This window comes from Nesoenas mayeri, assembly GCF_963082525.1.
Source record: "Nesoenas mayeri genome assembly, chromosome: W".
NCBI lineage: Eukaryota > Metazoa > Chordata > Aves > Columbiformes > Columbidae > Nesoenas > Nesoenas mayeri.
This window is the reverse complement of record NC_137553.1, coordinates 1657516-1685238: the sequence shown is the minus strand read 5'-3', so window position 1 is coordinate 1685238 and position 27723 is coordinate 1657516. Positions and strand designations below refer to the sequence as shown.

Below are 27723 nucleotides of genomic sequence, written 5' to 3'. Positions count from 1 at the left end.
GTTATGTCTTCATAGAAGTCTATGAGGTTGGTCAGCTATGACTTCCCCTTGGTGAAGCCATGTTGACTGCCCCTAATGACCTTGTTATCCTTGATATGCCTTGAGATGGTACAAAGGATAGGTTGTTCCATCAGTTTCCCAGGGATGGAGGTGAGGCTGACTGGTCTGTAGTTACCTGGGTCCTCCTTCTTGCCCTTTTTGAAGAATGGAGTGACATTTGCTTTCCTCCAGTCCTCAGGCACCTCTCCTGTTTCCCAAGACTTGGCAAAGATGATGGAGAGCGGTCCAGCAATGACTTCAGCCAGCTCCCTTAGCACCCGCGGGTGCATCCCATCTGGACCCATGGATTTATGGATGTATGGATTTTATGCCCAACCATGTTTTACTTCCTAAATGTTTGGAGACAAAACAAAGGGGACCTTTCAGATTATTCTTCTTTCCATCTAAGATCGGGCCAGTAAGAAGGCTTCTGTTATGTATTTCAAAGCTCAGGCCCACAACCTGGGTTGACTCAGGTATCCTCAGCTGAAATTGTAATTAGTTAGCTCCCTTACAAAAACAGGCAGCTTTGATAGTCTGTGATGGATTCCCATGCCCAGAGGTAGCGTCTTAAAGGACATGCCCAACTTCTCAAGACTCTTTTCAAAATTATATTGTGGGAAAGCATGAATCTGATGCTTTCATAGTAATTCTCTTACTGATCCTTCACAAGTCATATAAAACCTTACTTAAGGAGAGGCTGCTTCCTACTAAGCTTTGCAGGATCATCCTGGTTTGGGTATTTCTTCAAATGGCTAAAGATCTTTTGGTACCATGCCCATCAGTGAAAAAGTAGTGCATTCTGGTTCTTCAGTTGACTGTGCAGTTATTTTTTTTCCTCCTGTGAAGTGTCTCTAAAATTCTAGGAGTGTTTTAATGTGTGATGCAGTTACACGGGCTAAGGCACATCAAGCCGTATAATGGTTACTGGAGGAAAAGAGTTTTCTGTTGCACAAATAAGATGGTGTTGCTCAGACGCATAGTTTTGTAGTTCTAATCTGCACTGTCTGCACTTCAACTAAATTGGCTTATGGCAGTATAGTCCTTTCTACTGGACATGAAATTGAAAAGTGATTTCAGCCATCTTTCTCACCTCTACATATAAAAAAATTGGAATAACCATTATTTTAGTACTTATTCTCTCAAAAGAGACAATGAAACATTGTGAAACATTGAGTTTATACTTATAAACTACTTTACCTGCTTTCTCAATAGCATTAGTTTTCTTAATTCTAGGTAGCTTGGACTAGCTGGTCATTGCCTACCTCATGAGGGCTTCTGAGTTGCTGTTGTCCGAATTGAGAGGAGATAGGACAGGACCTAAAAGTATTGATAGCCAACCTTTTTTGTTTGATGCAGGTGTCTGTCAGTTCGTGGCTTTATGCAGTGCTTCACTGTTGATGGCACCTTATTTGCGTTTGTAAATTTCCCACTTAAATGCCTTACCTAGACTATAAGCTTCCTACAGATGGAGATATATATATAAACCTATCTGCCATCCTAATGGTTTGCAAATAATACCTTTCTTCTTCTTTGCTTTGCAACTATGACTCAGTAAACTAACCATGCAATTGTATAATATATGAGGTGCTGTACTATTCTTAGCAAGTGTTCTAGTAATTTTATTTTCAACTCTTACAGAGCTGATACTATCCCTGAATTTATTTTAAAGATGAGTTTAATTTTAAGGTTGAAGCTTAACGTTTGGACCTTGGTATCTTGTCTTGTTTAGACATAGTTTTTCCTGTATTTAGCTGTATATGATGAGCTGTAGCTGTTAAGAATGGATGGTCTGGCTTATTGTAGACCTAGTTTTCCGATGTTGTTGTTCTGCCCTTCTGTCTCTTGGTCCTTGAACTCTAGTACATCTGAGGGTTTGGGTGGTTTTTTTGTGTTGTGTTTTTTTTAATTGTTTGTTTGTTTTGGTGTGGGTTTTTTTTGTGTGTGTGTGTGTGTGGTGTTTTGTGGGTTTTTTGTTTGCTTGTTTGTTTGGGGTTTTTTGTGTGGTTTTTTGTTTGTTTTTGTTTGTTTCCCCCCCCCTTAGGCCACATACTTATTCTCATCATTCTATTGTTCAATGATGCTTATAAGCATTTTTTCAGTTCCTTGGGAGAAAAAGATAGTTTTGTGTCATGTTCTCTTACTAGATTTATCAAGGTAGTTGAGAGGGAAACTGTTGCTTGCTTTGCATATTTTCTGTGTTGTGGTTGTATCTAGGCTTCCTTGAACTAGTAAAAGTCCATTATAGCCAGAAATATTTGAGATTCTCACATTCCATAAGAAAATCCAACTTGTAAAACTTGGTTCTTTCTGATCTCTTCCCAGAAATACAGCACGTGTTTCCATTTGTATCAGTGTAGTTTGCAGGGTGTTACATATGTGATGTTATGCAAATTCCTGGTTTTTTTCCATGAACTGGAGGGGTGTGAGGTGGAAGTATGCATTGAGAGCTGTCTTTTCCTTTTTGACTTTTGTATCTAATTCTATTCTACCCAAATAGACTTCTTGGGAGACTGTAGGGGGAAAGAAGAAAAGCCTTGGAAAGGAAAGTTCAGAAAACAAAGAGAACAGAGAAAAACGAGGGGACAGAGAAGTGAGTCGCGGATGGGGAAATTCCAACAGACGGGGAAGAGGAGGCAGCTGTGGCCGAGAAAGTATGTATAGGGGTTCATTTCTAAAGATTCAGATGTTTTTCTTGCAGCTGAAACTGGCTGAGTTGAGAGCAAATGCTTAATAGAAAAAGTCCATCCGAACTACAGCTCAGTACTGAAGGTATCATAACTTGTTTGTGCAGCAGATATGCTTGATCTGCCTACGTGAATTGGTTTTGGGATGGTCTGTGCTTGTTCGGAGACATTCAATTTAATTTAAATTTCTGTCCTTTTTTGATTAATTGATCTTATACAAATTGATGTTCTTTACATAAACTTTAGAAGTTAATCTTTGTAAGACTTCTTGAGAGTATGTTGCTGCACAGCTGATACACTTTTTTGGTTTTTTTAAATGAAAAAAATTATCCAACTTTGATTCCATCTCCTTTTATGAGTGGGAGAACCTGAAGATGTTCTCCTCATAAGGGGAATGAAAAGACTGGGATCGCTATTAATCTTTAGCATATATTACTCACATAAGCCAAACAAAGGTGAGTTTCTACAACCAAGAAAATTATTTGTGAATTGAAACATTTAAAAATTTGCTGCAGTTTATACAGGTGCAATAATATATTGTACAAAAGCAAACTGATGTTTCCAAGTTAAGTAGCATCATGTTAGATGACCATTGGATACACGTTGCTTTTTTCTCTAAGTTTTATCAGCAGTATCAAAGCTGTATACATTGCCTGTAAAGGCTATACACAACACTGATAGATGAGCAGAGAAACTAGAATTAAAAAAATGTTTAGCTTTTCACTTAAAAGCATGAAAAATATTTACAATATTAGCCAACTCTTCCAATTCATTATTGGAATATATTTGAATGTTGTGCTGTGAAGACACTGAGGATCTTTTTAGAATAGAGTCAAGATAGGAAAAAATATTAATAAAACGTGCAGCTCTGCTTAGAAAAAATTGAAATCAGATCCATCAAAATGAAAGTGAGGGGCAAAATTTTTGCCAGAGCTAGATCACAGATGCTGCTTGTCTTTTTTGGTATACTGGAACTAAAAGTTTTTGAGATGGTTACCAAATCTTGATATCCTCTTCCCAGCTTCTCAGTCCAAACACTAGTGATTTTGTTGCTGACATTAGGACAAGTTGTGCAGTACAAAATCTCAGCAGTGTTTTAAGTGGCCAGTTGTCTTTTTTTTTTTTTTTTTTTTTTCCTTCTCCAAAGAGCCAACCATCTTTCAGAGTACTTCCTCAGGAGTTTTCCACAAAATAGTGAAGTTGCAGTGCTTTTTCTAATGCCTCACCTTTACACAGTTGTCATCCCTCTGATTTAAATACAGAGGAGAGTTCTATTAAGTTTCCCTGTCTGTACAGGGATGTGATATGGGCAGACAGGAAAAGAGCTGGTGTTCTTGTTTATCCCTTATTCTTTCACTGTTGCCACCCAGCGCATTATCAAGGAAGCAATAGAATGAGGCAGCTTTATTTCCTGCCTTGTTAAAGAGGTGAGGCCGTAATTAATTTAATAGTGTAGGCTGCAAAACACTGCAATTTTTTTCTTTTTGTTTCAAAAAACAGAAGTGTCTGCTGACACATCTTATTAGATATTTTGCTTCCTAATTGTCCAGTGCAAAGTAAACATAAATTGCCTGTAGTTAGGCCCCCAAAGAAGAGGGGTGACTGAGATCTGTTGACCAGCCAACTTCAAAATCTTGACTTTTCTTTTGGGGTTCAGGTTAAGCAGATGGCTATATTGTCTCAAGCAAGTCTCTAAAGATTCTCTTAAGCTGTCCTCTCTCCACAGTTAGAGCTGAAGAGAATGGAGTGGACAACAATCAAGGAGACAAGCCTTCAGACCGTGGGAAACGTGGCCGTGGGAGAGGTGAGATGGTGGCATTGTTGTGGGACTAGCATGGATTTTGTGTCATGAAAAGGAATTCTCCCATTCATTTCTTTAAATGCTTCTTTTTAAGCATTTGTTGGTTATCCTTTGATTCCCCAAGCACTTCAGCCACCTTTAACTTAGGTACATCCCCTCCCTTACCCCTTGTCATGTCTTGGTCTCAGAACAAGAGTTGTTAATAATTGGCAAACATCACCTTTAGGGTAATTTCCTGTGTAACAGGCAATGGAGAGCTGTTTCCCAGATCAACTCAAGCCAGCCTCCTGTGAGTGGGAGTGCACTGGGCTACTCAGGACATACCTTGGCAGCAAGAGAGTAAAAAATTCCATCTGTAGGGCTCTCAGGGAGGGATTGGATGTGTACTTGTGCTGTTTCTTTGAGGTAGATCTGGTTGTCAGGCTTGCCTTCTGTTTTTGGTAGCCAATCAGAAGAAGTACAAGCCAACTTAGAGGCATTTTAGTAAGAGAAGGAATTTGGCATGGAAGAGTTGATGAAGAGAACTGTGGAAAAAGAATACTACAGAATCTTAGGTACAGATCCAATCCTATCCTGTAGTAGAGATAGGAAATGTGTTGAAAATGGATTTCATGTGGAATAAAGGGGTGTGGAGTTGGTTAGAAGTTTCATAGTTGGAGTGGAAAGAGGCTTTTTTTTTTTTTTCCTTAGGGCAGGAGGAATGAAAATGAGTAACCTAGGTACAGCACAGAATATGTAGGGAAGTGAGTATTAAATGAGTTAAAATGATAAAGTGCACAGCAGAGCTAATGTACCTAATAGGTAATGTCTAACTTGTGAAAAATTCTGCCTTCAAATGCTCTCCTCTTTGGAATATCTAGTTATGAGGCATTCAAAGACAGGCTTAGCCAACTTCATTGTCTCCAGATCTGCATCTTGAAGGAGTGGAAAGATGCAAAGACATGTAGCTTCCAGAGGGTTGCAAGAATGACTTGGTCATGCATGTGAATCAGCTTGGAGAATAGAAGGCTCTGGGGAGACCTTATTGCAGCATTTCAGTACTTAAAAGGGGCCTATAAGAAAGATAGGGACAGACTTTTTAGCAGGGCCTGTTGTGATAGGACAAGGGTTAATGGTTTTAACCTAAAAGAGAGGAGATTCAGACTAGATGTGAGGAGGAAATTTTTTACAATGAGGGTGGTGAAACACTGGCCCAGGTTGCCCAGAGAGGTGGTAGATGCCCCATCCCTGGAAACATTCAAGGCCAGGCTGGACAGGGCTCTGAGCAACCTGATGTCACCATTTATTGCAGGGCAACAATAAAGTGTGGCAGATGCTCTCTATTAACCCCTGCCCTCCCTGCTAAGGAAAGGGAATCAGAGGAAAAGGGAGAGAGACTTAAAAATTGGAAAGTGAAAAAAGCTTTACTAATAATACTGATAATAAGAGAAAATAAAGCAAAATATACAAAACCAATATTGAATTTCCTGGAGTAGTGGAGGGACTGCATGTTCGGGGGCTGGAATTGTGCCAGCAGCTGCAGGACAGGCACTAGGAAGTCCTGGACTGGACTCAGCATTAGACAGGAACTGGATTCAGGGATGCATGGACTGTAACTGGGATCAGGATTGCAGGCAGGGTCCTCTTCAGACACTGGCCATAGGTGAGGAGTGCAAGACCCTTGTGATCTCCTAACTTTAAAATGTGTATGACATGGATGGCATGGAATATCTCGTTGGTCAATTTGAGTCACCTGCTCTGTCCACCTCTCCCTGCAAGTACAACCCTCTCACTTATGGAATATAAAAAATTTATCAGTGACCTTGGCTGCTATAGCAATAAAAGATAAACCTAGGCCTTTTGTGCATACCATGTTAGCTCAGTAAAACTGTAAATATTGGGTGTTATCAGCTCTGGAGAAAATGCTGTCTGAAAAAACATACAGCCAACTTCAGAAAAATGCAGTTACTTAGAAGAACATAACTGAAAGGAAAAATTCGCTAAAAGAGAATTGGGCTTTTTTTAACCAAAACCAGGACACCTGATCTAGTTGAAGATGTCTCAGCTCATTGAAGGGGAGTTGGACTAGATGACATTTGAAGGTCCCTTCCAACTCTAACTGTTCTATGATTCTATGAAATACCAAATGCTGTGTGCAGAGAGGTAGCTTTGCAGGGGAGGTATAGTTCACAACTACAGTTTTTGATATGTTAGCACTGTTAATAGATGGAACGTAAGTCTTTTGGTTATTTATTTGTAAAATAATCCTTTATACTCAAATTATGAAAATAAAGGTAGGAATTTTTTAAATTGTTGGGTGAATCTTAGAGGTTAATTTCAAATGCAGTCTGTTTTTTTGCTTTGTAACTTTATGGAACAATACACTGCTTTTGTTGTCAACACTAGGTTTCTAGATGAATATCATGTCTCAAGACAAAGCACTTAATCATAAGATCAAACTGACATATCAGACTGAAGAAATAGGAACAACTTCAGCCAATTTATGTTCACTGTCTTAGTGTACATAGTATTAATGTATTTCTCTACCAAATATTTTAGACTGTACCTTCATGTGAGCAAAGTATCTTAATGAAGTGTTCTCAACTCTGTCTGTGATAAACCCGTTGAATGACTTCAGGATCATTACATAACAAGTGTATGTATTCAGTGGCAGGAAATACTTAATTTAATTTTATAATGCAAGCCCTTGAAATCTGCAGGGAGTTGTATACAACTGTGTAATTCACTTCTTGGTGTTTCAGGGATGCATGACCTTCTTTCATTGGATATTAGTAGAAATAATAATAATAAAAAAAAGCTTCTTGCCATTTAATTCAGTAGTCTTTCATTTCTGTTACACAGAATAGTCAAATATGGGATAAAGTACTTCAGCTGAAAGTAAATAGATTGCTGGTAATCATCACAGAACCCTTTTTTATAAATGTTTCATGCAGAGTGTGTGTAGAAATACAGGCACTGGATACAAAATTAGGGGTCAGCTAATATCTGAGCAATGCATGCTACCTTCTCAGGCTGGAGTTATCTTACTGGCTGCTTTATAGGGGAAGATTGATTGGACCATCGTATTACTGCTTCACTATAGAACAACCTAATTTTAAGAAATGATAAACACTGAAAATAGTAGAAATGGGATTGACACTGGGGTGATAATGTGCTGTTTACTGAGGGGGAAAAACCCTGATAACTGAGTATTTCAGCCTTGGTGCTGTAAGCACTAGCTTTGTTGTGCAGTGGATCTTCTGTTAATGACTGTGCAACATACCTTGCAACTTCATAGGGTAGGAGGTTGTGGTGTACAAACACCACTGGTTGCTGGTATGCAGGAGATCAAGGATTTGAAGTAGATACACCTTATTGACTGATTAACAGAAAGCAAAAATGCATCACAGGATGTGTTTCAGGACACATCCTAGCTGAAATTGCTCTGCCCTTAATCTTTGCTTGCTAAACTGAGGGTGTAAACTTTGGCTTGGAAAGGAGTGAAGTAATTTATTTTTTTAAGATGGTCTTCCCATCTATCTTTTCAGAACTGTATTTCTTGAATGAGCTTAATTTAGATGTAAAAAATACTATAATGGTGATGGATAGTAATTGCATCAAAGTGATCATATTTGTGTGTCAGTATTGCAAGGATTTATAACTGTCTGGAATGGAATCTCTTGAAGGAATTGTGGAGAAAGATGGTTATGTCTTTAGGATTGTCAGCTCCAGAAACATTCCTCATTTGTATTTTTTTAATCAGCTGCAGTGTTTTATACAAATTGGCAAACTTTACAGGCACATTTTTTTTTTTTTTTTTATGCTGCTGTTTTGTATTGTTCTCAGTTTTAAGTGCAAGTCTGGTTCTCCCACTCTCCTCCATGTTGAAAAGGATCTGATAGAGCTAGAAAAGGCTTTTGAAGGTACTGGGAAGACTGCATTTAAGGGATTTGAGGAACAAGCAGACTAGGACTTCACCTGCAAAAGAGAGGGCTGAGTGGGTGTATGGTAGAGATCTGTAAAATTTTCATGCAGAAGGTTTTGTGGGGAAATCAATTGATCACTCCAAGCAAGTATGCAAATGAGGGAATATTAAATTTAATCAGTAGGTTACAGGTTTAAAATGAACTTCCAAAGGTGGTTCTTTCATACATGTAGTTAACCTGAGGAACTCCTTTCAATAAGATGATGTGGGTGCTGAAAATTTACAGAGAGACTTGACAATTTCATCCTAAAAAAGAACCACAGCAGCAAGAGGGAAAACCACTGAGGAAGTCTGAGCCACAAATGGTTGAAGACCAGGAGACCTGAGAAACTGTACTGTGGTTTCAGTTCTTGTACTCTTCCTTAGATATCTAATTGACCATAGCTGGTAGATGAACCTTTGAACTTGGTTCAGCATATAAAGTGTTACAGATTCATGTGTAGTAATTCTCATGGTTTGCAAAGTGAAAATGGATTTGTTGCTTTTACTTCCATTACATGATTCCCTTCCTCTCTTAGTTTTTCTAGAGTAACATGAGCATACCATAAATATGGATGCTGACAGGGAATTTTTTCTAGCAAAACAGAAATAAAAATGAAAGGGAAAAACATTATGTTTTAATTTTGGACTTAATCAGCATGACAAGTAGCCTTTCAAGCTTTTGGTTTTTCTGTTGGCTGTATAAGAAAGCAAAACAGCTTATCTGTTTTGTAAATACATGACTATAGTCCAGCTTGTATTCTTGATTTTTTTTTTTTTTTTTTTTTACATTTTTAGATAAGTTGTATGCTATCCTTGAAAAAAAATAAGCTTCTGTAACCAGAATTGCATTTTCTTGTTTTAAAAGCTTAACACAGTTGGTACAGGATATATTTTTGATTTCCTTTGTCAGAACTAGTAAGGATGTTGGTTTTTCTAAAGCATAGAATGTAGAGCAGACCTTCTGGAGGTCACAATCTGAAGTCCATTTAGTTTTGTTGTAGTTGGTTCTGCATTAGTTAGGAAGCTCTGTGTGTCATGTGTGTTGATTTTTGTTTGTTTGTTTGTTTGTTTGGGTTTTTTTTGCAATTAACCAGAATTTAGCTTTAACATAAATTATTTTTTTTTCTTTTAAACATAACTTTTGTTGAAAGTTTTCTGCACGTGCTTCTAAAAATGGTTACTAGAGTACATGCAGTATGTAAAACTGATACAATGCTTCTAGCTGTATGACTAATAAGACAAAAATTATTTGAATTATTAAATACAATTTCAGTGTTTGTTTTGGTAGTATGGAATACCTAGAATACAAACAGCCTATACTTAGCTCCCTTATCTCTTCATAAGGCTTAAGCCTCTGTCACCTCAGCATCTGCTGGGAATATGGCTGGCTCTGCATTTCCAGAGCAGAGACCAGGGCTGTTCAGTTACTGTGTAGTCAGAGATAAGCACAAATCTAGGGTGTTGCCTGCCCTTCCAGTCTGCATTTCCTTTTCCTTTCAGCTGTTCTTAGGCCTCTTTCTTAACCTTAAAGTATCTTTCTCTAATTTAAACCTGTCAGTGTGAAAATCTGAGTTTTGAAATAAAGTACCTGTCTTGCAGTGGAAAGATTTATGTCTGCAAACTCAGCAAACTGGATTTTCTACAGAATAGGCTATTAAGTTAATGGGCTAGTCCCATCTGAGTTGTGGTACTACATACTTTTCTCATGCTCCCAAGTAGTGTGCATTTGTTTTGGGGGAAGAAACATGAATGAGATGAACGATTATTTCCATGAGTGGACAGTACCAGAGTGAAGACTTAATCATGTGTTTATGAGTGTTTTGGACTCTCAATGGGTTTTAATGGAAACAGAAAATCTTGCCACCTGCCTGTGTATAAATGTTGACTTCTCTAGAATTCATTCCAGAAAAAAAAAAAGTAAATTGAATAAGTGATGGCTAATGTGAACTTAGTCAACTGAAGGAGGTGTGCTGGAGAGTAGGAAAAATAACCACCAACAAAACACAGCTGAACAGAGTTACTATGTTAAAGGAAGTAAAACCATGTTTTAAATAGTTAATCATTTAAAGTGACGTTGGATAAGAGGTGGTAGCAGGAGTGTTGATCAGAATCAACTTTAAACATAGTTCCCCAGTCCTGGTTTCCTGGAACAGAAATGAGTAAGCAATGCTGCCTTGATATTTTAGGCTGTTGTTTGTAGATCCAAGTGTAAAAGAATGTGAAGAAATGTTATGAGGTTTTATGAGGCAGGGCAGTAATTTTGTTTGCCTGATGTCCGTCATTTGCTTTTGTACTCAATATGTTGATTGATGGTAAGAAAGTCTGTTCCTTTAGACTCACTAGAAGATTTAATGAACTACTGCCAAGTCACTTGTTTTCTTTTTGTAGGTAGATGTAAATGTTGATAGAAGACTCACTGATTATGAATTACCACAAGAATTTTATTTTTTTTTTGTAAGCATTGACCATTGTGATCTAAACCATATATACACACATCTTTTTTGAATAGTGTTAAAGCTATACTTTTTATGTTACAAGCATAAACTGGCATTACTGTTGTGAGGAATTGGTCTTGTCTGTCTCCTGGTGCATTTGAACCTTATTGATCTCAGTTTAAAATTAACCAAGCCAAAAAAGAAGAAAGTGCAGCAGGCAGCATGGTAGCTGGGGACAGCAGGTTTCTTTGGTGGCTATACCTAGTGTAAAGGTGACTGTTTTTTCTGGTATTTAGCAAGTAGGGAAACTGGTTTGGAGAGCTTATAATGAACTTTGAACTAATAATTTTGTTTTCTGATGGTGGTTTTGTGCTCACTCGCTAATATGTGGAAAACTGTCAGTGCAAGAAAGAGAGCAGAGTTTGTGATCACTGGTGAGAAAGACCTCAGTTGTAGTAGTGTGGGTTTAAGCTATTGTGGGATTGCATGCTCAGAATTTGGGTCCCTGGTCTGAATTGCAGTGTGAAGCCCCATTTGCTCACTGACCTTTTAGTCACTGTTAAAAAGCATCAAAAGTTTGCAAATACCTGATGGGGCATTCATAGTTGCTTCGTGAATAACTTCTGTGTTAGAAGATCGTGCTATCTAATTGTTTTAAGGCCACGTTTTATTTTTTTTCCCCAAGAGAAGTAACTTTCTTAGCATGAGAATTTAAGAATATATTAGTGATCTGGTTGTGTCAAAGAGAACATCAGCCCTTACCACTGGCATCTTGCATTAATGACCATGATGTATGAGATTCTGTGTCTGAGTTAGGGTGATCTTTCAGTGGTGTCTACTCACTGTCCCATATTTTGAATTAGTTCTTTGTAAGTGTATTTTCTAGCTTTGAATGTAATGTTTTCGGTAATCCCACTGGTTTGGTACTTCCCTTTTGTCTTCATTAGAATGCTATTTGTTGTATTTGTTGATTAAACTCAATTTAAATTCACTTATGACAGAAAGAATAGACACAGCTTTATGAATTTAAGGGACTCCATTTGAAATTCAAGTTTAGGATTAACTTTCAAAGTGATCTGGTATGAAAAAGCCCTTGCTGGCTAGTAGTCTACGACTGTGCATGGAACTTCAGGAACAACATAATTTATTTCTAGCAATTTCTAAAATTGTTAGAAGTTCTTATTGCTGTTTTGAGCCAGTAGTTTATTGTGCCCATGGTGGTACAGCATGTTACATATGCCTTACTTGCTAAAACTTCATCTTCTGTTTAATATGCTAAGGTTATTCTTTCAGACTTTTGCACTTGGGAGGCTGGGGAGACTTACCTTCTCTTCTGAAAATCTATTTGTGCTTTCATGATAGGTATTCCAGCTAATTTCTCCGTACTTAATGTCTATCTCACTCAAAAATGTTTCTTCTTGACTGTTTCTGTGATTCGCAGCTCCCAATCAGTCTTGTAACTGGATTTCTCTTCTGTGCATCACTAGTAAATGGTGTTTAATGCTGTACTGATAGCTGTCGGAAGTAAATTTATTAGATAGATGGCACTTACAGTGTCCCCAAGTAAACTTGTTTAGCTGATTCTACCCTTAAAAAAAAATATTTAAATGGGCAGAAAGATAATCTGGAGTGCACTGTCTTCTGTGTATCTGAGAGCTATGACCCTGTTATGTCATGGATCAGCCTCCCAGATTGGGGATTTTAGGTGGGTGAAGGAGAGAAGAGCAGCAGTATAGGTAGGCTGAGCAAGGAGGTTCAGAGGCCAAGCTACAATCGGTTAGGTACAGCAGAGTCTGGGGCACCGTTGTTTATGGCAGAGCAAAGAGCATAGTTCCATGTGTGGGCTCAGTGAAGAGGGATGACGATTGCCAGGTTGCAGCTGTTGCTACACTGAAAAGAGAGTAAAGAGGATCTTTCGAGGTCCCTTCAAATCCCTAATATTCTGTGATTCTGTGTGAAAATGTAGAGATAGCAGGCCTGGCCTAGTGTCAGATTTCAGTTGTTCTGTGTTGCTGGATAGGAATCCTTCCTCTGCAGATTTCTATGATTCCTCTGTAGCTAGCAGTTGTCATCTTGTATAGGATATCAGTAAAGCTGTCCTGCTATTTTGATGCTTCTAAGAAGTCCTTGAAAATGTAGGTAGTAGACATTTTAGAGGTCCAGAAATGTCTCTTAAAACTTGGAACAGTGAACTAGGGCAAGGGGAAGAACAAGTTGTGAGGGGAGGGAAAGGAAATTCCTAACTGGTTTTACCATGTTGGTGGAGCTACTGTTCCTATTCAGTTTAGGTGGTCCCCTGAAAACAAGGGGTAATTTTGATCCAAATTCATACAGCCTATCATGGATAATTCTGATGTTTGTACAACCAGTGTATTGGTGATTTAGGATTACAACTTTTGTGCTCTGGTAAACTTGCAGTTGCTTGGTGACTTACCACATAATTTTGTCATTAAACATTATTTTGTTCTCAGTCTGCAGCTCTTGACCTCCTCCTGTTCCTGTAATACAAAATAATATTCATAGTCTTCCTCAAAAAAAAAACCCAACAACCCACAAACAAAAAAAACCAAACAAACAACAAAAAATCAAACACCCCCCCCAAAAAAAAACCAAAACAAAACAACAAAAAAACAAAAACCAAAAACTATGTAGAAATATGTTGCACGTAAGAAATAGTTCCTAACAGTTTATTTATACATGCTCTTTATGGATGATTAAGAAATAAAAAAATTTCATGCCTTGTTGGCACTATGCAGCATGCAAAACTAAAGTCATTCACTGTATCAAGAAGCTTGTAAACTGTGGCTGGTAATCAAAATTGGAGGCAACACATATTTCTTGTTAAAATTGAAATTAATATTCTTGTGGGTGATAACAAGGAAGTGTGAGTAATTTGAATTGGGAAATTTTCATGTCAGTAACTATGACTAAGGAGGAAGCAGAAGGAATGTGTGGTTGCAGGTTGGCAAAAGCATAGGAGGGTAGTGTTGGACAGGTGAGCTGAGTCAGAGAAGGAAACAAATGGAGTATTTAAACCTTCTCCTCACAGACAAGAAGCGACAGGGAATTTCTTGAGAGATCAGGGAGGCTGGGATTCTAGAGCATCTTAAGCAAGAGTGAGAAAGTAGAGACAAAATTTCAAACCATATCTAATTTGGCAATAGCAGTCTAATGTGGGATGTGTATTTAGGTAAGTTCTTTTCTTGGCATTTGGAGCTACTTCGCTAGATACAGAAAAGATAGCAAAGAATTGCAAGTCCTACTGAAACACCTACTCTTAAATGAACAATGGTTTACTTGTGTGTGTTAGGGAAACAAATTCTCTTGTGAGGAAATTTGAGAAGTAAATTATATTTAACTACAGTAGTTTTCTTCTTCAAACATAGTATTTTCTAATGTGACAGACTAGCAATTGGTGGCTCCTCTGCCGTTGCTGTTAAATGGTGTTTTCTCTCCTAGGGTTTGGACGTGGCAGAGGGAGAGGAGCGGGGAGGTTTTCAGCCCAAGGCATGGGGTAAGAAACATGCAGAGCACAGATTTTGGCAAGGATCAAACTCAGTGGCAATAATAATTTACAATATTAATATTGCCACTGGATGTATTAATATTGCTGTATGTTTGATAAACTAACATGGATGCAAAAATTCACAGATCTGTTAGATGATTAATGGATTGTTTTTGTCTTAAACCAGTATTTCTAATTAGACACACCTATACAAACCTAATGTAAGTTCACTCAATGTTATCTCAAACTTGGAGAACCTGTTTGTACCTATCAATAGCAGCCACATAGTGCCTAAGAGGCTGAAAGTTCTGTGTGGTGTGTATAGTCCTAGGTCAATTTAAAATAAATAAATAAATAAATAAAATTGTTCCAAGTTCTATGAAAAACCAGAAAGACTAGCAATTATAAACTTTCTCCTGTTTTTGAAGTTTCATGCTTTAGCTGTTTGGATGTACATCTACCCTAAAACAGAATCAAAAGAAGTTACTCAGCAGCTCTGAAGTTTGTTCTCACTTTTGATGGAATAACTTGCTTCAGAGAAGTGTAGCCTTCACTACTTTCACTTGGTGTTTGCCTTTATTGACATTTCATGTAATATCAGTGATATCATTATGAACAGAAGGCTCATTCTACTTCTCTAATAATCCTTCTTGTTCATGCTTCTAGATCATAAAATAAAAAGAGGTTTTTCTTCAGTAATCCTTTTTTGCCTTTTATCTGCATCTGTGTGTTTTGGAATTGGTGTCCGGAGTGTATTCTGAAATAGTCTTACTGATGTTCTGACTCCTGTCCTGCACAGGTCTGGTGCTCTGAAAGGATAAGATACTGGTTTCTCATCAGTCATCCACCTGCTGAGAAACTGTCAGCTGAGAGGGGCTTATAGTTGTGCATATAAACTAATACTTTATAAGACTGGGAGGAGTAGGTATGCTGTTAACTGCGTTTTCAGGAATTATTGTTTTGGTTCAGTTTCTCTACAGTATTTTTTTTTTCAGTCTCCACTTTTTTCTCCTCTTATTTAATTTATTGTTTCTTCCATTTTTATCTGTGTTTGCTCATAGAGGAAACATTTCTTTTGAAACCAAAACTATCAAGACAAATTATGTAGAAATTGAGATGTTAAGTCTAATACAACTTCAGCTAAAAAGGATGACACTTGTGTTCATTGAATGACCCATGTGTTCTCTTCCATTTCTTAACTTTTAAAACTCTAGGACATTTAACCCTGCAGACTATACAGAGTCTTCTGCCACTGATGGCTTTGGGACAAAATCAGAGATTTGGGAGGCTGGTCAGGATGATGCAGATGATGGAACTGGTAAGATGTTTCAAGAAGTGGAAGGATTGGAATGAAGACCTATAGCAAATTGCAGTTCAAATAACTATTCTGTTATTGTACAGTTAACTTCTGAAAATGTGAATACATCTTGCATGACACAAATATTAGTTCATTTTTATAGCTTAACTGCTGCTCATGTGCAGAGCACATGCTGTAGCCTGAGGGACACTCTGGTTAGAATGAAGGGAAGGCAATTTGCCTTTTTTTTGTTGTTGTTGTTTTTGTTGTTTTTTTGTTTTGTTTTGTGGGTGGTGTTTGTTTTTTTTGTTGTTGTTTTGTTGCTTTTTGTTGGTGTGTTGTTTTTGTGTGTGTGTGTTTTGTTAGGTTTTTGTTTGTTTGTTTGTTTTCATACTAACAATCCCTTGAGAGACCAAGAGATTTGAAGAGTTATTGGAATAACCTTATATGTGAAGAATTATTTAGATATCTTAAGTACTGCTTAAGAGCTCACCTAATGTAGTTAAGGAGTATAAGTCCTACTAAAAGTGATTGATCTGTAGGCATTGGGCAGTAGGGTGTGAATATATAAGTAGAAGAAGAAAAAGAAAAAAAAACCATTTACAAATATTACTCCACTCAGTGCCACTAGGATGGCTTTGGCAGCCCCACCTGTACAACACAGGAATGTAAGAATATGAGTCTCTGGGATAGAGGAGAGTTCCAAGATCTGCCACCTTTGAAGAGAAGAATTATTAACTAAAGCATGAGTAGGCTCTTGAATGGAAGCCAAAAGAGCAGTTCGCGTGTCTGAAGACAGAGGCAGCTTTGTGTTTCTGTATGAAGTTTCAAGTGTGAAGTATGCACTTGCAGCTAAAGGCATGAGAAAGGCATATTTTGGAAAGGAACTGTATAGCAGTGGTCTTGTGGTGATTCAGAAATGAAGAATGTGACCTGCTTGTCTGTGATTGGGAAAACAGGATATGTTGTTGCTTCCCATATTCTGCAACAGGAGATGTAGACAAAGGAAACCCTGTGTCATCATGATGGAGAAATTCATGTACATTATTGTTCACACTTGGGAACTATCGAGTGATAGATTTATTTTTTTTTTTAGCCCCAGCAAAAAGGTAACTTTTCTGATGTCTTCATTGCTGGAGCCTACTCGGTTGATTTTTTCATCAACCCCTGTGTCAAGGGTGAAAGGAAAAGGCTGATACTGGAGGCCAGGGTGTACTTCATTGAGCTCTGCTGTGAGCCTCTTGAGATGCAGTTTTCTAAACTTCATACAAGCTATTTTCCTCTTAACCAGAGAAGACAATAACAGGTTCAGAGTTTAGGAGGGCTCATTAGGCAGCTGTCTTGTCACTTGGAGTGCCCTCTAGTCCAGTGTGGGAGAGTGGCACTGAGTATATTAATGGTTATTGAAAGGGAGCTCTTTTGCCAAATTATGGCATCTTTCCAAGGAATTACTTTTGAAATTACTTGATTCTATAGCACAAACTGAAATGCACCTTTTACTTTCACTCATGTTAGTTTTTGAAATAAGTTTATGAGATAATGAGTTAGAAGGACACCTAATCACTTGAAAATTCCCCTAGGAACACTGATACTGTTGTTTGCTATATGGAAGTGGAGGGCAGTGTATTTTGTCACAAGTATTGCAGAAGCAATAAGGTTAACTAACTAAAGAAAGGAGGCATACAAGAAAGGCATGAGGAGACTGGACCAGAGGTAGAAAATTCACTTGTTAGTTATTAATTAATGCAACTGTAAGACTGTGGCTTACAAATGACTTTGACTTGTGTTCCACTTCCCAAGTGAGCTCAAATGTTTCATGACCGTCCCTGCTAACTCTGGATAGTCTTCATGTGCCTCCCCTGTGGCAACCTCTGTTCCTTCTTGTAGGCATCTCCTCAGTCTTCAGTAATGGAAGAATTCTGCCTAGGAATAAGAGTAGCTTGGTGTGGCTGAACAGATCCCTGTAAGAGTACCAATGTGTCTACATGGGGGTTTGCTGCTGAGAAAACAGATTGGTGGAAATTCAAAGTTGGCATGTGGAACTTTTTGGATGCCAAGTGCATATTTGCTGTTAGGCTGTGCACATGTCACTGAGAACTGCAGTGAACTTCAGTAATGCAACTTAAGACATGTATGGAAAGTTGGGGAGCATGGTATGGAGAAGGTGTGAGAAGGCATTTGGGAATATTCCCTGGCCTTGTCAGATTAATGGTTCTTAGGGGTATGAATGAGTGAATGTCAGTGTGGGGAGTTCCTTACAAAATCATTTGGTTGGTGGAAATTTAAAGTAAACTAGTTAAGTGTGAATGTTCTTTTTGGATGCTAAGTACCTTTTTGTTGCTAATCTTAATTTACTTTCAGTACAAGTGGAAAAGGCAGCATAATTGACGAAACAAAAATGTCTCTATATATATGACTGTAGGAAGAGTGTTTTATTTTAGTGTTTAGACAAGCCATAGGAATGTCAGAAATAAGTACCTGAGTCAAAAAGAAGAGATCTCTTTTTAAACAGTAGGCTTTGAAATGGAATAATTTAGTTTTGTCCAAGTGGAAAACACTTGGAGCAGTGGAGACAACTTGCAACATCAGCAACGCATTTGGCCCAGGAACTGCTAATGAATGTATGGTGCAGTGGTGGTTCAAGAAGTTTCGCAAAGGAGGCAAGAGCCTTGAGGATGAGGAGCATAGTGGCTGGCCATCAGAAGTTGACAACAACTAATTGAGAGCAATCATCGAAGCTGATCCTCTTACAACTACATGAGAACTTGCTGAAGAAATCAACGTTGACCATTCTACGGTCATTCAGCGTTTGAAGCAAATTGGAAAGATGGAAAAGCTCGATAAGTGGGTGCCTCATGAGCTGACCAAAAATAAAAATAAATGTCAGTTTGAAGTGCTGTCTTCTCTTATTCTATGCAAGAGCAATGAACCATTTCTTGATTGGATTGTGATGTGCGATGAAAAGTGGATTATATATGACAAGAAGAACCTCCAAAGCATTTCCCAAAGCCAAACTTGCACCAAAAAAAGGTCACTGTCACTGTTTGGTGGTCTGCTGCCAGTCTGATCCACTACAGCTTTCTGAATCCCGGCAAAAACATCCCATCTGAGAAGGATGCTCAGCAAATCTATGAGATGCACTGAAAACTGCAACACTTGCAGCTGCATTGGTCAACAGAAAGGGCCCAATTCTTCTTCACAACAACGCCTAACTGCACGTCGCACAACCAGCGCTTCAAAAGTTGCATGAATTGGGATAAGAAGTTTTGCCTCAACTGCCGTATTCACCTGACCTCTCGCCAACTGACTACCACTTCTTCAAGCATCTCGACAACTTTTTGCAGGGAAAACACTTCCACAACCAGCAGGGTGCAGAAAATGCTTTCCAAGAGTTCGTTGAATCCTGAAGCATGGGTTTTTATGCTACAGGAATAAACAAACTTATTTCTTGTTGGCAAAATTGTGTTGATTGTGATGGTTCCTATTTTGATTAATAAATATGTTTTATAGCCTAGTTATAATGATTTAAAATTCACCGGCCAAAACTGCAATTATGTTTGTACCATCCTAATAAATAGGTTCAGTTTCCCAAAAGGTGATGGGGGATATTTAAGAGTTGGGCTTGATTTGTCTGAGTTACTTTTCTGTTTGTTTTAGCAGACTCTGAACTCTCTTGTTAGAGTTCTGACACCAACATGAGGTTTGTCTTCTACAGAGGTAGGCCTTGCTCTGACTTATGGGAGATAAGCAGGGCAAATATCAGGATGAGTTTATTTAAAGAATAAATATCAAAGGGATCCTGTGCTGGTCAGGAGAATAGAAAGAAAATCAACTGTTTCTCTAAAAACTGCTGTGCATTGGGCTCTTCCTCCTTTACAAAATTTCTGTGGAAATGTGTGGTTTAGTCTAGAAATTTGAGGTGTTGTAGCAATTTTGCTGTGCTCAGATATGATTATTAGTTGTTTTTCAAGTGCCTTGATATTTTGTGGCAGATATGGGTTAGATGGATGGACTGTTTGGTGGATGAGGAACTGGCTGGATGGTTGCACCCAGAGGGTAGTGGTCAATGGCACAATGTCTGGATGGACACTGGTGACAAGTGGTGTCCCTCAGGGGACTGTTTGGGTACCAGTACTGTTTATTATCTTTAACGGTGACATAGATCATGGGATCGAGTGCACCCTCAGCAAGTTTGCAGATGACATCAAGTTGAGTGGTGCAGTTGACACACCTAAGGGACAGGATGCCATCCAGAGGGACCCAGACGAGCTCAAGAAGTGAGCCCATGCAAACATCATGAGGTTTAACAAGGCCAAGTGCAAGGTCCTGCACCTGTGTTGGGGCAACCCCTGGTATCAATACAGGCTGGGGGACGAAGGGATTGAGAGCAGCCCTGCAGAGAAAGACTTGGGGGTACCGGTGGATCAAAGATTGGACATGAGCCAACGATGTGCACTTGCAGCCCAGGAGGCCACTTGTATCTCGGGCTGCATCAAAAGGAGTGTGGCCAGCAGGTCGAGGGAGGTGATTCTGCCCCGGTGAGACCCCACCTGGAGTCCTGCATCCAGCTCTGCAGTCCTCAGTACAAGAAAGATTTGGACCTGTTGGAGAGGGTCCAGAGGAGGGCCACAAAAATGATCAGACGGCTGGAACTCCTCTCCTATGAGGAAAGGTTGAGAGAGTTGGGGTTGTTCAGCCTGGAGAAGGCTCTGGGGGAGACCTTATTGCAGCCTTTCAGTACTTAAAAGGGGCCTATAAGAAAGATGCAGACAGACTTTTTAGCAGGGCCTGTTATGACAGGATAAGGAGTAGTGGTTGTAACTAAAGGAGGGGAGATTCAGGCTGGACCTGAGGAAGAAATTTTTTTCCAATCAGAGTGGTAAAACACTGGCCCAGGTTTCCCAGAGCGGTGGTAGATGCCCCATCCCTGGAAACATTCAAGTCTAGGCTGGATGGGGGCTGTGAGCAACCTGATCTGGGTGAAGATGTTCCTGCTCATTGCAGGGGAGCTGGACTAGATGACCTTTTCAAAGGTCCCTTCCAACCTAAACTGTTCTGTGATTTTATGATTTAATTACTCCTCCTCTATCTGCTTTTCTCATTGGGAAGGCTTCTACCCACCCTGATAACTGATTTGTTATTACTAACAGATGTTTCTATCCCTTTGTAGCCAGTGTATCTGCATAATCTATTTGCAGTAGCTGAAAAGGAAAATAGGCCCATGATTGTTCTCCTAATGCTAAGTTTGGTTTGGGATTTGACAACTTTTGGCAGGTTGGGCAACTACTGGTGATTCGTTTTGTGGCAGTGTAAACCCCCAGTGCTGTCTACACTTCCTGTACCCAGTCAGATACGGCCTGTGCTCATCCATGAGTTTCATCATGAAACTGCCTAGTCACAGCAATTAAATATTTCTTTGGTAGTATCAGTATCAGTTTTCCCCCCAATTGTTTATATTTTGTTGTCATCTTGTTTTGTTTCACCATTTCTCCCATTGTCTCTTTTCTTCCATTGAACAGTCTTTCTCATAAACAGTTTTCACAGTATCACAGTATGTTTGGGATTGGAAGGGACCTCAAAGGATCATCCAGTCCAATCCCCCTGCTGGAGCAGGAACACCCAGGTGAGGTCGCACAGGAACATGTCCAGGCGGGTCTTGAATGTCTGCAGAGAAGGAGACTCCACAACCCCCCTGGGCAGCCTGTTCCAGGGTTCTATTACCCTCAGTGAGAAGAAGTTTGTTCTCAAATTTAAGTGGAACCTCTTGTGTTCCAGCTTGATCCCATTACCCCTTGTCCTATCACTGTTTGCCACCGAGAAGAGCCTGGCTCCATCCTCGTGGCACTCACCCTTTATATATTTATAAACATCAATAAGGTCACCCCTCAGTCTCCTCCAAACTAAAGAGCCCCAGCTCCCTCAGCCTTTCCTCATAAGGGAGGTGCTCCACTCCCTTCAGCATCTTTGTTGCCCTGCGCTGGACTCTCTCCAGCAGTTCCCTGTCCTGCTGGAACTGAGGGGCCCAGAACTGGATACAATATTCCAGATGTGGTCTCACCAGGGCGGAGTAGAGGGGAAGGAGGACCTCTCTCGATCTACTAACCACCCCCCTTGTAATACACCCCAGGATGCCATTGGCCTTCCTGGCCACAAGGGCCCAGTGCTGGCTCATGGTCATCCTGTTGTCCACCAGGACCCCCAGGTCCCTTTCCCCTACACTGCTCTCTAATATGTACTTTCCCAACCTGTACTGGAACCTGGGGTTGTTCCTGCCCAGATGCAGGACTCTACACTTGCCCTTGTTAAATTTCATCAGGTTATTCCCCGCCCAACTCTCCAGCCTGTCCAGGTCTCTGATGGCAGCACAGCCTTCTGGCGTGTCAGCCACTCCTCCCAGCTTAGTGTCATCAGCAAACTTGCTGATAGTACACTCTGTTCCCTCGTCTAAATCGTTAATGAATATATTGAGTAATACTGGCCCCAGTACAGACCCCTGAGGCACTCCACTAGATACTGGCCTCCAACTAGACTCCGCACCATTGACTACCACTCTCTGGCTTCTCTCCTTAAGCCAGTTTGTAACCCACCTCACTACTCTATTGTCTAGACCACACCTCCTCAACTTAGCAACTAGGATGCTGTGGGAGACTGCGTCAAAGGCTTTACTGAAGTCAAGGTAGACCACATCCACCGCTCTGCCATCATCCATCCACCTTGTTACATTCTCATAAAAGGCTATGAGGTTGGTCAAGCATGACTTACCCTTGGTAAAGCCATGCTGACTGCCCCTAATAACTCTCTTATCCTTGATATGCCTTGAGATGGCACCAAGGGGTCTGTCAAGCTTGTCTATTCGCTCTGGTTTGCTAACAGAATTGTGATCGTGCACTGTCTCACAGGTTTTCTGGCTGTAGCCTTCACAGCTGCATCAGCTAAGGTCTTTATTGATTTTTATAGTGACTTTAGTATGAGCGGTGCAGTGTATTACAGCGATTTCTTTTGGCAGTTGGACTGATTGCAGTAAATTGTATATTTCTTCCATATTTGCTAGCCTTTTCCCTGATGATGTGAAAAACCCCCTGCTTTTCCCTAACATACCTGTTGCATGGCATACCTTGAAGGCTTACTGTGAGTCTGTATAGATGTTGACTTTTTTCCCAGATGTGCTGCACACTTTAAGGTTACCAGCTCCGCTCCTTGTGCGCTCAGTCCTGTCAGGAGCGGTTCAACTTCCATCACTTGTTCCTGGCTGACCATGGCATACCCAGGCCATTGTTGTCCATGTAGATAGTGGGACAAGCCACCTATGAAAAGAGTTAAATCTGGGTTCTGCAAGTTAAATCAGCTTGTTGTTTGCCGCAAGGATGCATCACCTGATCACACTGGTGATGTTCTTCATCATCAGGCAAGAGTATTAGACTAGCTGGATTTAGAGTATTGCATCTTTTTAAGGTTACATTGTCTGCTATTAGGAGGATCAGTTCATATTTGTGTGTCTGTTGTGGAGACGCTGCTAAAATAATATGCAACTCAAGCGCTATCTGTACTTCATGTGGGACATAAACTGTCACAGGATGTCCCAGAAGAAGTGGACAGGTTTTTCTTCTCAGTAAGGGTGACAGAGCACTGGAACAGGCTGCCCAGGGGGGTTGTGGAGTCTCCTTCTCTGGAGACATTCAAGACCCACCTGGACATGTTCCTGTGCAACCTCACCTGGGCGTTCCTGCTCCAGCAGGGGGATTGGACTGGATGATCTTTTGAGGTCCCTTCCAATCCAGAACATACTGTGATACTGTGATTGCTGCTGCCGCCACCGACTTAATGCAGGCTGGTACTCCTGCTGTGACCAGATTTAGTTGTGCAGAGTAGCATGCAACTGATCTTGGGCGGGGTCCTAACTTCTGCATTATCATTCCACTGGCTATCCCCTTTCATTCATGTACATACAAATTAACAGGCTTTGTATAATCTGCGAGTCCTAGGGCAGAGGCTAAGGCTCCTTTTATTGCTTTAAAGGCTTGCTCCCTTTCTGGGCCCCACACAATAGGCTCTTCTTACTCTTCTGTTCTTACTTCTGTTAAGGGTTTTGTTAGTTCTCCTAACCCAGGATTCCACAGCCGACTTAATCCTACCAATCCAAGGAATCCCACCGCTCCAAAAGTATCTCTCTACTTGTTTCTTTGTCACCAAACATGGAAGTTCAACTACAGTGTCCACTCTTTCTTGGGTCTGTTTCTCACTGCCCTTCCCTTAAAATAATACCCAAGTATTTAACTTCTTTCTGACACAGCTGAAGTTTGGACAGAGATGCAAGGTGCCCTTTCTCCACTAAGGAAGTACATAAATGCACAGTATCTATTGTACAGGTGCTTTCATCTTTACTCTCTACTAGCAAATCATCTACATATTGCATGAAACGAGATTCACACAGCAGTTTTATATCACTTAAATAATTTCATGAAAAAACATTGTAGGACACCCTGCAAGCCCTTGTGGGAGATGTGTCCAGGTCAGCCGCTGTCCTTTCCACATGAAAGCAAACAAAAGTTGGCTCTTTTCATCTAGCAGGATAATAAAAAAAGGCAGTGGTTAGATCAATTACAGTAAAACATTTTGCCCAATACGGTGGTTTTAGGTGTATAGTGGAAAGATCAGGTACTACTGGGTGAGGAACCACTGCGTGCTGGTTAATTGCCCATAAATCTTGTACAAAGCAATATTCTGGGTTTACATCTTCATCTCATCTGTTTTTCTTTACTGGGAGTATAGGAGTATTGTAGAGTGACTCAAATACAGATATCTAGCTCAAATAATTTTAAATGTAAATTTGTTTTTGAATGCTTTTTTTCTGCTTCTTGGGGTATAGGATACTGTTTCACAGCAGGAGGAACTCCTCCCTTCCATCATAGACAAACACAGCCACACTCAGAATTTTTGCAGGTTTTCCCCTTGCCAGCCAGGCATATACTCTTAAAAATACTTCTGGATGTCGGGGGACACTTAATTCACAAACACACTGTTTGCAAGTGCTTCCTTAAAATTTTGTTGGGTCATTCCCCCATATTTCAACAAGGCTTTTCAGAGCCACCCCCAAAAATCACTTGGGTGTTCATCTAATCTCTGCCTATGTTCTTGTACTTTAGTCCAATTAACCCATAACTCACCATACAGTCTAATTGCTTCTGCTAGATTTTGAAGTGCTGTTTGGCAAGTGGCTCTGTCCCCATTAATATTATAATCCCAATTTGGATCAATAGATGACCAGGGATTCCTATTCCCTCCAACCCCCTGAGCTAGTTCTGCAACCTTGTTAATTATTTTCTCTTATCAGGCCAAAATAATTATTTTGAGAGTATTTGAATATCTTTCCAATTTGGGTCATATTCGGTACATATATTGGAAAACTGAGCACATATTTCAGCATCTTCTCTGAATATTGGTATTTTGCCTCCCCATATGGCTAGATCACTAGGATTTCAAGGCTGTTCAGTATATATGTTTAATATAGCCAGAGGCCCCGCTCCTCCCAGTTGTATAGCAGCAGGATTAGGCAGCACATTAGAAATCATAGGATAGAGTCCAGCAGTTGGCAGAGTAGTATCAGAGCACAGAGAAGAAGAAAAGGCAGGGCAGATGCAGTCTGAACTCTGTCATTTAGAGCACTAACTTCAGCTATGGCAAGCATTGCCTCTTTTGTCCCGATTCCCCACTTGGGTGCTTTCTCCCACACACCCAATTGTCCCAAACATACCAATAATCCATTTATCCCAGGAATCTGTTTTCTAGGTGATGTTGCAAGAAGGTATGTTTCTGCTGATCAAAGGATCCTTGCTGGACTTCTGTTTTTGGTTATAGATGGCCAATCTTCTCAACATAAGGTTTTTGCGTGCTTTTTTGACAAATTCACTGTACCATAAGTTTTCTCCCAATTTTGCAATACCTTGGCTAAGGATGTCCCTTTCTCTGTGCCAAGTATATTCTCCATTGCCTTTAACTCTGCGCTATGTACACGTTATGCTGATCAGGCCACATACCACCCCTTTAATTTGCATGCATTATGCTGATCAGGCCATACACTCCCTCCTTTGAATGTGTGCACTTTACCACGCACCTGTGAACATACTGTAGCAGCACTTTCACTAAATCTGCCCTGGGAATTTTAACACTCACCCTTCAGTGCCTCCTGCTCTTCAAAGGTCCCAGGTGATCTCACCGGTTGCCAGCAGTTGGATGTTTGAAGATGAGAGGCTCTGAAGGTGGTGGCCTAGAGTCCCATCTGGTGTGCCTGGTTAAGTGTTAAGGAAGTTTATTTTCCCTAGGTTTCCCATAGCAGAGACTCAGGCATGGATTCAAGAAACTATTCTAAAATAAATAATTTGCAAGGTATAGTGTAGAGCAGCTCAAGCTGGGTGCCTCCTGAAGAGGGAGGCTCAGCAGGAAAAAAACTTAGACAATTATAACCCCCACAATCCAAGCCCCTACCCCCCCGTGTGTCACTCTGGGCCAATTGCAAAATTAGAATCTGGTGTCTCCCTGTTCTTCATTGGATCTCTTCATTTTCATCAGATGTGCTGTCAGTTAAAGTCCTGACATTCAGTTGCTATTTTGCACCTGCAGCTGGAGAAAATAAGTTCTTGGTAATAGCCCAAACATTCTTCTCTTAAATGCCATTCTGTTTCTTTACTTATCTCCAGGGAATGCAGCTCCCCTTCTCGCTTGAAGACTCTCAGACCTTTTTTACTTGAAGAAGCAGAAAGTTCAAAGGTTTACAGCTTGCAAAAGTTATGCTAAGCAAACTTACTTATGCTAAGTGAATGCTATAAAAGAGGTTTCTAAGTTCTGTAAGAAACAGTATACTCAATAATTGAATAAGCTAAGGCAGTCTGCTCCCTATCAGTCCTCCCTTTTATTTTGTTAAGCATCACTGCTAATATGTGAAGCAGAGTTCACAAAGTTTTTCTAAACATGTGATCATCTTCCTAAGTTTTACATACAAAATGATTATTAGCAAGAGGTACAGTAAGCCTAAACCTAGTAAAATTACTACAGGATGCAACATGTGGTTGTATATTCCAGTTCCTGTGGGTGACCACCCAAAAAGGGTTTCCTACCAGTGGTGCTCTCCATCTTTAAGTCTTTTGAGTATACTGTGTATTTCTTTTGTGTCATGGTAGACAGTGATCAAAGCATTCTGTCCACTTTCTTTTACTTGTTTCAGCGCTTGGTGTAGCTCATGATGCGGGAATAATTTCCTCGCTAATGTGAGATTCATTCCAGTGGGTGCAGGCAGTAAATCTTGATATAGTGTGTAGTTAGATTGTAACAGTTGGTGGGAGTTGGTGGATTGTTCTGCCCCAAGGAGAAAGTTAACAGGTTGGAAAGGAGCCTTCAGAGGCATATCTTACATCTTGAATGTGAGTATGTTGAAAGTAGGATTATGGATGGTAGAGCAGGTGTTGTGGCTGTATTTTGTTCAGGCTCTGTATGAATTTACGAATGAAACTGGGAGGTCCCGTGGGAGGATTGAGTAACCTCTCACTGTCATTGGGGACATAGGAGGAAATTCTTCCAGTGTTTGGGATTAATCACTGGTTACAGACATGCATTCATGCAAATTATGTATGGAACCATAGTGGGTTTCTGAAATCAGAAAAAACCCTCCCAGAATTTTAAATCTACAGACCAATTTTCTAGAGTTTCCATGTTTCCCACCACCATCTCCTTGCTTTGTTTTTCACTAACATTGAAAACAAGATTGTTTATAAAGCAGAAGGGTTGAAATATGACATTGTGCTTTTAGCTTGTAACTGTTTTCTTTCCATCCCAAATTACAGTAGGACCATGGAAAAACTCAATAGAAGAGTGGACAGCAGAAGACTGGAATGAAGATGTAAGTGTACCTTGTTGGATTGACTGATTGATTATTTACTCTTTTCAGAGTTTCTGTGTTGTCTTCAAAAACTATATATTTGAAGTAATAGTTTGTTGTATGCATGCAATGATATTTCGTTCT

General features: G+C 40.0%; 1 protein-coding gene across 2 annotated transcripts in view; it reads left to right on the top strand.

Moving 5' to 3' along the window:
• The window catches only part of LOC308051366 (ubiquitin-associated protein 2-like), a 131974-nt gene that overhangs the window by 42496 nt on the left and 61755 nt on the right, over positions 1 to 27723 (top strand). For both annotated transcript variants that reach the window (XM_080361750.1, XM_080361749.1), the window contains exons 6-10: positions 2540 to 2693; positions 4453 to 4530; positions 14368 to 14422; positions 15628 to 15731; positions 27545 to 27600. In XM_080361750.1, the coding sequence (XP_080217876.1) occupies positions 2540 to 2693; positions 4453 to 4530; positions 14368 to 14422; positions 15628 to 15731; positions 27545 to 27600 (447 nt within the window). The remainder of the gene's footprint in view (positions 1 to 2539; positions 2694 to 4452; positions 4531 to 14367; positions 14423 to 15627; positions 15732 to 27544; positions 27601 to 27723) is intronic.